Consider the following 12,324-nt stretch of genomic DNA (forward strand, 5'->3'; position numbering starts at 1 on the left):
TACTACGAAATCATTGCCTGTACACGTACGTTTCGCGTATGTGTATACGAACACTGTTTCGCTGTGGTAGAATAGTCAATTCAAACAATCACATCCGTACGTAACGTCTGGCAACTATATGCTATCGCAGACTCGAGATTCACATAGACGTCTCGCGCAATGTAATTTTCTGTTTACCTGCTGAATTATCGACGCTGTAAGCAATTGTACAATGTTTATGGAAAACGACGTCTTCTAGGTACTATATGCTCTTGGGCTATTCTTTGAATTTCAAGATAACCTGCAAAAATATTTACAGACGATGTTATGAAATAAATTCATGTTAATCGCTTCAGTTAAATATGGACATCGACAACACGAAAATACATAGCGAGCTCATTGTCTGCGTGCCTGGTAATTATACACAAAAATTCAATGAACAACAAATTAAATTGAAAAATAAAAATCAGTCTTGTTTTCTTTACAACAGGTCAAAGACTATGCGTTTCTGATAAAATTAATATACCTGGACCCGGAACTTACGAGCAACAGGGTTACATTTATTCGAAACTTTCGGGTATAGTAAAATTGATGCCCCAAGAAAATGTAAACAAATATATTATGAAATGCGGTTCTTATCGGTACACGACACAATTTTGTTAATTGCAATGTTATCGTGTGTTTTAGACTCACACGATCGAAGTTCATGGAATAACGGAGCAAAGCATTGTTCCTGCACCCGGTGATATAGTGACCGCGATGGTCACTATTGTTAATCAAAGGTTTTTGAAATGTAGCATAAAGTGTATAGGTGATATCGTATTAACCAGACCTTACAGAGGAATTTTAAGGAAAGAAGATGTTCGCGCGATAGACAAAGACAATATTCAAATGTACAAGTGTTTTAGACCCGGAGATATTATTCTTGCCAGAGTTGTATCCTTCTTTATCGTTTTCGTATATCTATATTATTATTTATATATTTCTTCACACAATCGATAGATGCCAATGACAGAAGCGCATACTTATCAATTGAGTACAGCGGAAAATGAATTAGGAGTAGTGATAGCGGATAGCGAAGAAGGTGAGTCGTTAGTATTGGGTTGGCAAGAAAGTAATTTCGGTATTTTATGGTGAAATAAAACTGAATTTCTCAATACATTGCAGATTGGTAGAAATATTAGAATTATTGAACTATTAATCATTGTTTTACAGGTGTAGCTATGATACCTATAAGTTGGACACAAATGCAATGCCCTAAGACATTACGCAAAGAACATCGGAAAGTTGCAAAAGTAGTTCCCGAGCATGTTGTTACGGAACAATAATTTATTTCCTGTAAAACATACAATGAATAAAATAAACTATATTTACTGTAATGAATCCTGCAACATACACACAATATACAGGGTGTGCCAGAAAGTTTGAAGGAAACTGAAAAGGGTGATTCCTGATTTTCCTTTGTTAATTCGCGCCGAAACGCTTCGTTCTCTATACAGCAAGGGTGAGCACGGTTGGCGGTTGGAGTTAGAGCCAGTTAGAGCCCCTCAACTCAAATTCCTGCTTTTCCCACCAACCTCCTTTTCATGCAGCACGCACCTTCGTCGCGATGCGCGAGACTGGAAGGAGAAAAGAAGAGGAAAAATCGACCAATTTTGGTTGATTCTGACGGCACTGCACGCTTTGTTGACAGGTGACTGTGACTGTGGATGGTTAAATATTCAATGAAATTGTTATTCAAGGGTTAAAAAATTGGTAGGTGGAGTGGAGAATGGACTGGAGAGTCCTCTATTGAAATCCGTGTAATTGATTTTATCGACAAGCGCTATCCGCTATCGTAAGGTTCGAGAAAGAAATGCACGAGGGCGCATCGCAATCTTGCAATTACGCCAGTATTTCTCTCAGTTTGAATCTAAATCAATCTAAATTTTGAAAAATATCATTGTAAAGGAACGTAAACATTTCTAAAATCGAATTAACAAGAAAATGGCTGATGAACGAAATTTTCGCTCTTCGTATTATGAAAAGGTAAACATATTGGAATTGCCTGTTATTTAAATCTGTACGAAATATAACCAACTTACGATCTTTTATTTTCTGTATCGTAAAATATAGGTAGGATTTCGTAGCGTTGAAGAAAAAAGATCCTTGGAAATATTACTGAAAGAACGTCCCTTCGATAAAGCGAAGCTGAAGCAGTTTTGCTTACGATTTACTGTACCGACGATATACAGGAATTTCTTATGGAAAATATTGCTGGATGTAATTCCTGTTTACGTAGAAAGTCATGAGTTCATAATGAATCAAAGAAAAGCAGAATTCCAGGATTTACAGAAAGCGCTGAAAGTTACCAAGATTCTGGACGATTACACGAAACCACATTTAATGTTTCTTACGATGTGGTTGTTACGCAATAGAAGAGCAAAACTTGACATGAGCGCTCAATTAGAAACTCCTCTCCATAGGTCTCTATTTCAAAGTTCTTTACCGTAGAAGTATAATTTATCATTTTATTATGTTTATTAATAGACGTAGTCATTTCAGAGCTATGAGTAGAATGGCTGAAACATTATGGCACATTATAGATATTGATTCCGATGAGGAGAAACTTGTAGACACGTATTGGATACTGTGCGGCCTCTTGGACCAAGTACAAAAGTTACACAAGGAAGTCAATAGGTTACAGGAGTGTACATGCACTTTGTTAGAAAGGGAAGATCCAGAACTATATAAACATCTTGTCGAGATCGAAGCGCTCCATAACATTCCGTACGATGTTTGGTTCTGCTCGTGTTTTGCTGGAACAATATCCGACGGCTCTATAGTAAAGTATGTCTATTTAAGCAGGTAGACTCGTTTCCAGAATTGCAAGGGTGCGGGATGCACGTTCTCATTTCTCGATAATACAAACATAGGATTTTTCAGAGGTCGAAAGCGCTAGATAAAAGATCAATCTAGGCCACGATCGCCCTCAAAAGTCCTATTTTTACGTTTATAAGGGTAATTTGCATTATTCGGCAGCATGTAGCTGTCGCAGCTTTATGAAAATGCTTCCGAATAATGCAAATTACGCCTCGTAAACGAAACAATACGACTTTTGAAGGTGATCACGGCCTAAATCGATCTTTTATCTAACGTTTTTGGCTACTGAAAAATCCCATTTTTGTATTATCGAGAAACGAGAACACGCATCTCGCACCCTTGCAATCTTGGAAAAACGAGTCTAGTCTCTTAAGATATTTGAACAAAGAATTATCGGAATGTAGAATTATTAAAAATTCATTAGTTTATTTGTTACAGAATTTGGGACAAAATAGCTGTGGGCGCGTACAGAATTTTAATTTTTGTTACCGTAGTCACGTTAACAACTTTACGGAGGCTTTTACTACGATGCGAAAACATAGATAGTATATTGGACACTATTAGCAACGTATGAAAATAACGATATACATGTGCATGGACGAAATGGAAAGTTCGAAACGTTATCACGTAAAAATACACTAATGTTCTTTTTCAGATAACGGAAGAAAGTTCGGAGGTAATTGTGAACAAGGCAATCGAATCTTGGCAACAAAGTGGCTCCACGTTGACAACTATTTCGCAAACCGTTTAAGAGAAATCAAAGTAGTAGCGATATGTATATTTTTTGTTGTTGGAGAAGATAAAAATGTAAATATGTAAATAAATATTCTCGTGTAGTATGTGAAAATTTATATTTGCGAAACATGTGTTTTTGTATCTTAAAAATAATCATTTTTATTAATGCATTCGTCATACATTTTACATATACAATTACTTAATTTATTGAGGTGTTAAGTCTTAAATTGGACTTTATATTCCTAATATTGTGATTCTTTTGTTTCCTCTTTTGTAATGTTATATTACAAACAGTGTTAATGTACTCCGGTGTGTAAGAGCAAGTTAATAAATCATTTTTAACCGAGGCAGCCACATAAAGTCATCTGTTTTTGTCTGTATTCTCCAAGAAATGTGTTTTGTGTAACCGCGTTCACATAAACGTAGATTGTTCGTCATGAACATTAAAGTAATTTTGTTGCGTGTTTCAAACTTGTGCAATTAGAATGGAATTTTATTCCATGGTGTACCTTAACAACGACGTACAAACAATCTTAAATTTCGATATGCATAGCACTTCTTTCTTTTTGTTAATATCAGCACGATTCCAAGCAATGGAACCCTGCACCGATAGTTTAAAATTGTCGAAAAAGGTTGATTGAACTTTCTTTTGAATGTTTACAAAAGAAATAATGCGTCGCAATTTTATGTACATTTTTTTTCTAATTTAGAAAATAGAAAGATTCTTGGAGAAGAGTGAGATCATACAAAATTTTATTTCTTGCTCACGCATTGCACGATATTTCATGGGTTTCCCTACTGTTTCCTAGTGTTACAACGTTTTCTTTCGAACAGATTTTCTGCAACTATTCACTCTTTGGTTTTCAATAAGGATCCGAGTATCCTCTTCGTTACCTTTCAACAAATGGCAGCAATAACTGAAAACTTCTTACAAGCAACGAAGCTGAGTCCAAGCGTCTCGAAGAAATTTCATAGTCGGCTGTTAAATAATCTTAGCAGTGTGCAGAGATTTCAACGCAAGATCAAAGCTTCGTCTCCATCGATCGATTTCAAATAATGTTGGCGGATCTTCTTTCAAATTCAGAAACTTTTATACTATGGCAATGCACGCATATAGTTCTGCGAACACTAATTCTCTCATAAAATACAAGTGAAATGCACAAATACACTACACTATTGTTGTATTTCCTCAACATCAATGACTCCAATTTATAACATGCACATTTTTTTTTAACATTAAGGAAACGCTGTGTACGCGTTTAATTAATAATGTTTGCAACATTCTCGATCGGAATCTATCACTGCCATCGAATACGGCAAAGTACGTACTTCGTTATATAAATTGTCTTCTTTTCTTTCCGGTTAAGGCCATTGCATTCATTCTGCTGATGTCTAATTATTAAAATAAATATTTTATGCAAAGAAAAATAGTTAACGTATTTTACAAACGTTGGCTAACTTCCTTACTAGGTATTATATGCAACTGAAAACTTATTTTCTATTTCTTCAGCTACGTAGTGTCATTTACAATGTCCGGTTTCACTCTTTCTCATCTATTGCACTCATCTCTCTACCTAATTTTTAAAAAGGTATGCTTAAAGCAAAGGAATGCATGAAAAAAAAGAAAAATGAAACAAAAATACACATTCACAAATAAATAGTACTTCGTTATTTTTTTTCAGACATATATGAATCACAAAATTATAGAAAAGATTGCGTCTCGTGATATGTGTGACAAAAGTAACAGGTGCTCTTGCTCTAAATAAAAAAAAAAATAAAGAGAAAAAAAGTTGTTAGAATGAGTAGTTGTAAGAATGAGTGACGTAATGATAAAAGATAAGGGGAGTCGACATAAACAGTTGAATAATTATTTGTTATAAATCTAGTAAAAATACTGGTTACAACTTTCATTCGTTTCACCGTTATATGCTATCGGCAAGCTACAGAAACTAGGAGTCACTGATAAATGTATCAAGATATCCAGTGCTTGATTTCGTACAAATTTGTATTATAATCTTCGCATGAAAAAGAAGAAAAAACGACAGAAGAGAAGAAAACGTTGTTTCCGGATGTGACGAAATATCTAAATAGATTGAATTCAATTTTTCAACTAGATCTAGGTTTCGGAAAATATAAGCACTGTTCGTAAAACCTTTTCACAACCTAAAAATGTCAGTAGATCGATAGTCCTACAGGTCAAACTTAAGTTATTGACTTAAAGACGTAGTATAATACAATATAGACAGCTCTTTGAAAAGTTGGTGCACTTTGTAGTAACAATTGTTTCTCTAAACATAGAGTTTCGTCACTGGGCAAGGATGCGTATCCCTCTTTCTTGCAATGTCTTGTTTCAATTTTGACAATAGCTATAGAGCAGCAGAGTTGCAATTGTCGACTAGAGGTGACAGCGGTCCTATTTTCCCTTTGCCGCTTCCTAATTTGTCTGCCTCGTAGTGTACATCCAAGGACAAACCTTAAATCACAAATGTAGAAAAGAGAATAATTTAGTGTACATATTCACATTGCGTTCAGTGTGGTACATAGAAATTTGAAGTACGTGTATGTATGTTACACCGAGTGTCCCGCTAACTCTGTTAAACTTTGAGGAAAAAATTATTACCACCGTAATATGTATTCCCTCGAACCAAATAATTTGTATTTTCGAGATTTCGTGTAACATACAAAATAGCAGAGATATCGCCTTGTAACAGAATTAGCAGGCACCTTGTAGAATTTCAATTACAATAATTTGTATTTAGCAACGATGTTATTCTGACGAGCTAATTTGTAAGAAACGAGCTACAAAAAATATACATCTGTCTTTTAACATAACTAACAACCTTTAACGTACATTTCTGATATGCGTATTTACCGGAGGGCCTCCGGGAGGTGGATGGATGATGTAACGGTCCTGTTGGCATTGTATTCGATTCGGGTATAAATGCAGCTACCAGTAATGCACATATCACAAGTAATGCACCAAACAGAAATGGTGGCCCTGGTACAAGCTGAAAGCAATTGATCTTTTAGTTGTAACAGTATATATCATCATCGCCAAACTATTTCTATGAGAAAGATTGAATACAGAAAAGTATTCAATTTATAGAGAAACGTACTTGTGTTACTAGCTGTGGTATAATATCAGGATGTTGTGTGGCAGTTCCTGTTTTATTATTTTCATCTAAAGGAGATGATTTAGGAGGAAGGGGAGAATTATCGTTGAGATCAACGCGAAACAGATAGAAGATTACTCCGAACATTGCGGGACCAAGACCATTACATAATCCACGCATTCCGGTTACCATGCCTTGTACCAAACCCTGCTTATCGGCATCCGAATGCATGGATATGAACGCAGAGATTGCAGGATACGTAATACTTGACACGGAAGCAAGTACTCCGGCAGCCCACATCATCCTAGAAATTCAAACGAATGTTAAACAGATGTGTGAAATATTTTTTTTCTCTCTATACGTAAAATAATCAAGAGAATACTACCATGTTTGCGAACCGAAGCCGAACCACGTGAGTTGTAACATTTCAAATAAGAGGCCTAACATTATTGTATGTTTACTGCCAAGTGTCTTTATCAAAACACCTAAGAGACTTTGAGCTCCGACGCTTAAAATTCCTACTACAGCAATAAAAAATGCTACCATCAAAGCAGTGAACCCCATAACTTTAGTCAAATAGACAAATATACAACTATATTGTCCTGCTTCAGGAAGATAGCTCAGGAACACAGTAATACACAACATTAAGATAGTGTGATCTTTGCCAACCTGAAACACCATAATCAACATATGTTTTCACATATTCTGAATTTGTCCCAAGATAAATATTTCCCGTTCCGAATTCGCAAAATTTCTTCGAAATAGAATTACACGAATTCCTAATTGTCAAGGTGTAGTATCTATTTTTACACGCGATTTCGCTAATTTGGATTGATTTCAAGTACATTTCCTTCCTATATATTATAACGAATCGCTTGCCTTTCCAAGGTAGGCAAAAGGATCTGCCTGCTCCCAAGATATAGGTGCTGGTGGACGAGCTTTTTCAGGCAAACTTTCAGGTACAGCCACTAATATAAAAAAGACATCCAACACTGCGATAGCGGTTGCCAATGCGACCACAAGATTTTCTCCGTACTCTTTCATGATATGATCCCCCAATGCTGGACTTATTACCATACTTGCAGCGAAAGTTGCGGATACCTAGCAAAATGTACTTATTAAACGAAATGTCTATACTAAGAACTGTTTTATTTAGAGCTGTGCGAGAACCCGAAAATATTGTTAGGATTGGGAACCCTGTCTTCTCGCACACCTCCAGTTTTATCGTATCTCTAATACAGCGATACCTACCATACCATAAGCAGCAGATCTCTGATGTTCCTCTGTTACATCGGCAACGTATGCAAACACCACCGAGAATGTGCAAGCAAAGACACCGCTGATGGAGATCATAGCAAAGAACCACCATGTGTTAATGCTCATTAGAGGAATCGGCGCGCACGTAAAGGCTACCGTGATAAGTAGAAAGAACTTTCGTCCCCATACATCGGACAGAGCACCGATCAATGGAGCAGAAAGAAACGACAGGATCCCTTTAATGCCCATTATCAAGCCATTCATCAGGAATGTATGATTTGGAAATGTGATATTCAATACAGAGATAACAGGCATGGTTAATAAACCCCATGCAAAAAATTCCAAAAATATGACAACCAACGCATGGTACACGCTTGCCTCTCCGATACCAGAACTCTGAAAAAGAAAAACAATAAGTCACATTGTGCGCTGGCTTCCTTTGACGATAGGATTTGAATACACAATTTGTAAGCGGCCATGATATATCTACGTGTCGTATTCGGCAAGTGTGGAACGGAAAAACATAATATATCGTACGAATAAATGGAACGATATAACTTTTCTTAGATTTGGTCGAATCTACAAGCGCTTGGCAAATTGTGACAGCTGACCTTAAGATGCCTGTAGCATTGCTGAGCAAATGTAAGAGGAGGTGTGAGTTTAGCAATAGCATGTTCTTGGCTGTTGCGAATTTCAGAACAAGAGGGGCCCAGGCCCTCTGCTCCGCCTTTTGCCCCAGGGGGCATGACCCCTAAGAATTGCTACTATATATATATCTTTCCATACTTATCATTCTATCAATATTTTTCTTTTATCAGTTGTTCAGATCCATATAATACTGTAACGAATAACCTTCGCTTAGCACCATATCAGTTTTTAGTCGGTTCATCTAATTTCCATTAATTAAACATTATTATTACTGTGCTTCTTTAAATTATAGATTTAAGTATTAATTCCAATTCAAAGCTCTATTCCAATATCTCTGCATTCTTTCTTTTCGTTTTAGTCAATCTTTTAGTTGAGTATTTGGCTTCTGTGTTCACTTCTATACACGTCTAATCGTATTTCATACATCGTTTCGTCTAACAAGTTATATTATACTCTGTTCTTTTATATCTTATATAGACTATATTACTCTCTCTTAATTGTACATACGTATAAAATAATTGAATCAGTAATTGCAACAAGCTTCTTTTGTATCTTCGTAAGACTAGATTCTCGTTATCGTTAGTCGTGTTCTTAACAAAAGTTAAAAACAACCAGCTTAAGAATATATGGCAAAAATATTGTGCATTAAGATATCGTAAAAGCAATTACTTCGGTGAATGAAACAAGGTCTGACCACATTGTTCGCTTTTATTCTTTCGATTAATTCTATAACTTCCTTTTTCGTAATTACTTTAAGTATATTTTAAATTCTTGATCCATCCAAAGAAACATTTCTCGGACACTTCTTTTAAAAATATAAAATCAATGAATCTCATTTCTAGCGAATAAAGTATCCAGATTGGACCATCATAAATATATATATATATATATATTTAAATATATATTTAAATATATATATATATATATATATATACTTTTCTTGTCATATATACAAATTTGTGCAACGCTTCAAAGATCTTATCACATTCTGTAGTTTCTGCGAAAGTACTACATCGTGTTCACAGCTTTGAACAATTCTAAGAATTCTTTTTCTTTACGTAGTGCCATTTCAGCATTTCTGTTTCAACCATTGTTTATCGATAATGGTTATCAATATAAATCGACTAATAAAAAATTTGTTTAACGTATCTTGAGAAAATATATCATTTAGTCGAGCGTCGCGCGATTTTGTAGAAACATCGACTAAACCAGTGGAAAATAGTCTGACATTCAAATTCTCAGGATAATTCGTTTGACAAAGTGTTGCATTGAGCGCGTGTCAAAAGAATGGTATGATCGGTGACGGATATAAACTGATACATCGAGCGGAGTACACCTTCCCAATTTCAATGTTTTTCGATGTCATAACTTATTGTCAACACTTCTTCCTTATGATTTCGAAAAATCTGTATATCACTAACGCCGTTTCCGTTCACGTAATCGTCACGCGAATCTTTTTCGATGTAACTATTCGAAATTTTCGAGGAAATCCCGAACCACTGCATTGCAATCCTACTAGCGATACCCCCCTACTTTTCGCGACATACGCTATATGTACATATAGTCTTTTCGTCGTACGTAACACTAAATACATTGAATCTAACCTATAAATCTATCAGAAAAATTCAATATATATAACTATCCATCGTATATTTCGGAAAGTACGATCGCACGAAAAATTCTCCCCCTACGAAATATTTTAAATTAATACATCTTTCATTGTTCGCTATATTGTATAAAAATATTACTACTTGTCAACTGCACATTGTTGGAAGTTGATCAATATGCGCAAGAGCGATATCATTTAGAGAACCTGTACATTTATAATGCTAAGAAAAGAAAAAAGTAATTTAATACCGTCCTAATAAAAAAAAGTTAAATATTTCGAAGAAACGAAATAAAGAACAAGTTTATTTTCATAAGCATGGAATCTATGATTTCGCAAGATAAACCGTAATCATGATAATAATAGTCAATTTTAGGTTCTCCACAAATCAATCTTTTCCAAAGATTCGATAATTTATAATTGTGAAAATATATTTTGTAGATCATGTATTTGTAGAAATGTATTTAACTTTTTTAAAGTATCTTTACGTTCGGTATAATTACCGCAAACTTTAAAGCTTACCATATTGCTCTCCCAGGGTGTGTACTCTTTAAATATTATTGTTAAGTACAATTCAAATGTAACGTTTACGAATCTACTTTGTACGTTTCAAGTTTAAAGAATTCATGAAGATAAGGAGCTAAATATATTTCTTTTATAATGGGACTCTAGAGGAGAGTGTTCATTTTTATGTTACAAAAAGCAGCGACGTAGATGACAGCCAATGATTAAAATGTGGTAACTAATCGCAAAACTAAAAGAAATGGAAAAGATAAGATAATGTAGTCTATGGAAACATCGTATCGTATGTCTTGGCTCTTAAGATAAGTTCGTTGACCATTATCTTAAGAATGACATAAGGTATTCCATAAACTACCAGCTATTTGTTCGAAACTATCTTATATCGTGTTACAGATAAAACTGAAAGAAAGAAGCTGGTTGCTCGTTGTACTTGAATGATTGTAAAATACGAGGAATGTATAGAAGTCGAAAATGTCTGAGGCGCATTATATTTAAACATTAACAGAATTATTATTTCATCACCATATGTTACAATCGGTGTTCTCTGTAGTGACTTCTCAAGATTCACAGAAACCGTAGACTTAAAACAGAGACATATTTAATCAGGCCTTTACAGAATCTCGAGTACTCTCTATGGAAATGTGCGAATTACATTTTATAAAGATCCACTAGATGAAAATGAACGTCGTTAACAGACATACATGAAAATGAACAAAGATTCCAGCCATGTATCAATGCTATGTAATTATCAATGTAATCACGCTAAAACTCACACAGAGTCACTCGCTAGTCCTGCACGTTAAAACAATCAAAATAGCGTCTAACGCGAACTATTGTAAGTTATTTTCTATATTATGCACTACTTGGACAGAAGATAAACACAGAATATTATATCACCACAAATGTCATGCTCCGAACGAAAAAATTCGTACTTACTTTCGACGCGAAACTCGGAGAAAATATATACGCATATATATATATATATATATATATGTATATATATATATATATATATATATATATATATATATATATATATATATATGTATGTATATATATGGAAAAAGAATGAAAGTATAACTTAAAAATCTAAAAGATATTAAACTGAATTGTTCAATACCGTAATGACCCCATCCTTAATAATGAATTTTCGGCTTCGTACGATCATGCCCACGACCTTCTTTGAGACCTTGGCGGGCATATTCACGCACTGCGCGCACAGACTCTTTCGCTTTTTCAGTTTCATTAATTCCTAAAAATTCGATGACACGGTGCGAGTCATTTTTATGTGATACCCCTCACGCGAACACTAAAAAGCAATTCCAGCTTCAAATTATTCTTCAGTTTGTATCTACATAATGCAACAATCCACAGTTAACCATGTCCGCAGACTACTACAGGCTATCGGGTAAGTGAGTGTAATATATTTTACTCGGAATATAGAGCGGAAACTGTAATGAAATATCCACGTGCGACGCAAGTGCCGCTGCGCGTTCGTTTCACGGAACCTTCCAAATCCTTTGTTGTCTCAACTCCCATTTCCGGGATGTGCAGGAATTTTGGGACACCCTGTATATGAATCGTAGAAAGCTATACGGGGTG

General features: G+C 35.1%; 3 protein-coding genes across 7 annotated transcripts; 2 read left to right on the top strand and 1 right to left on the bottom strand.

The window, feature by feature from the left end:
• Nucleotides 1-29: 29 nt before the first annotated feature.
• Nucleotides 30-1,457, top strand: Csl4 (exosome component 1 Csl4). The gene is made up of 6 exons (XM_076439724.1): nucleotides 30-161; nucleotides 239-393; nucleotides 470-585; nucleotides 667-915; nucleotides 982-1,063; nucleotides 1,195-1,457. The coding sequence occupies exons 2-6, from the start codon at nucleotides 342-344 to the stop codon at nucleotides 1,305-1,307; spliced, it is 612 nt and encodes a 203-aa protein (XP_076295839.1). The 5' UTR covers nucleotides 30-161; nucleotides 239-341; the 3' UTR covers nucleotides 1,308-1,457.
• Nucleotides 1,458-1,532: 75 nt separating this feature from the next.
• On the top strand, nucleotides 1,533-3,922 carry Tbc1d7 (TBC1 domain family member 7). Of its 3 annotated transcripts, XM_076439720.1 has the most exons (6): nucleotides 1,533-1,672; nucleotides 1,739-2,007; nucleotides 2,095-2,444; nucleotides 2,509-2,808; nucleotides 3,280-3,409; nucleotides 3,497-3,922. In XM_076439720.1, exons 2-6 carry the CDS (start codon nucleotides 1,966-1,968, stop codon nucleotides 3,590-3,592), a joined length of 918 nt encoding a protein of 305 aa, XP_076295835.1. In that variant the 5' UTR covers nucleotides 1,533-1,672; nucleotides 1,739-1,965; the 3' UTR covers nucleotides 3,593-3,922. The 3 variants fall into 3 exon arrangements, with proteins under 3 accessions (XP_076295835.1, XP_076295836.1, XP_076295837.1); XM_076439721.1 differs by lacking the exon at nucleotides 1,533-1,672 and having other exon boundaries at nucleotides 1,828-2,007; nucleotides 2,515-2,808; XM_076439722.1 differs by lacking the exon at nucleotides 1,533-1,672 and having other exon boundaries at nucleotides 1,828-2,007; nucleotides 2,524-2,808.
• Nucleotides 3,676-12,145, bottom strand: LOC143216552 (hippocampus abundant transcript 1 protein). 3 transcript variants are annotated; one of them, XM_076439712.1, is made up of 8 exons: nucleotides 11,843-12,145; nucleotides 8,558-8,784; nucleotides 7,941-8,342; nucleotides 7,569-7,790; nucleotides 7,075-7,358; nucleotides 6,693-6,993; nucleotides 6,449-6,584; nucleotides 3,676-6,049 (listed from the first exon to the last, which is right to left on the bottom strand). In XM_076439712.1, the coding sequence occupies exons 2-8, from the start codon at nucleotides 8,690-8,692 to the stop codon at nucleotides 5,943-5,945; spliced, it is 1,587 nt and encodes a 528-aa protein (XP_076295827.1). In that variant the 5' UTR covers nucleotides 8,693-8,784; nucleotides 11,843-12,145; the 3' UTR covers nucleotides 3,676-5,942. The 3 variants fall into 3 exon arrangements, with proteins under 3 accessions (XP_076295827.1, XP_076295825.1, XP_076295826.1); XM_076439710.1 differs by having other exon boundaries at nucleotides 6,428-6,584; nucleotides 11,843-12,144; XM_076439711.1 differs by lacking the exon at nucleotides 8,558-8,784 and having other exon boundaries at nucleotides 6,428-6,584; nucleotides 11,843-12,144.
• Between the last annotated feature and the right edge of the window lie 179 nt (nucleotides 12,146-12,324).

This window comes from Lasioglossum baleicum, chromosome 15 (genome assembly GCF_051020765.1).
Source record: "Lasioglossum baleicum chromosome 15, iyLasBale1, whole genome shotgun sequence".
In the NCBI taxonomy this organism is placed as follows: Eukaryota; Metazoa; Arthropoda; class Insecta; order Hymenoptera; family Halictidae; genus Lasioglossum; species Lasioglossum baleicum.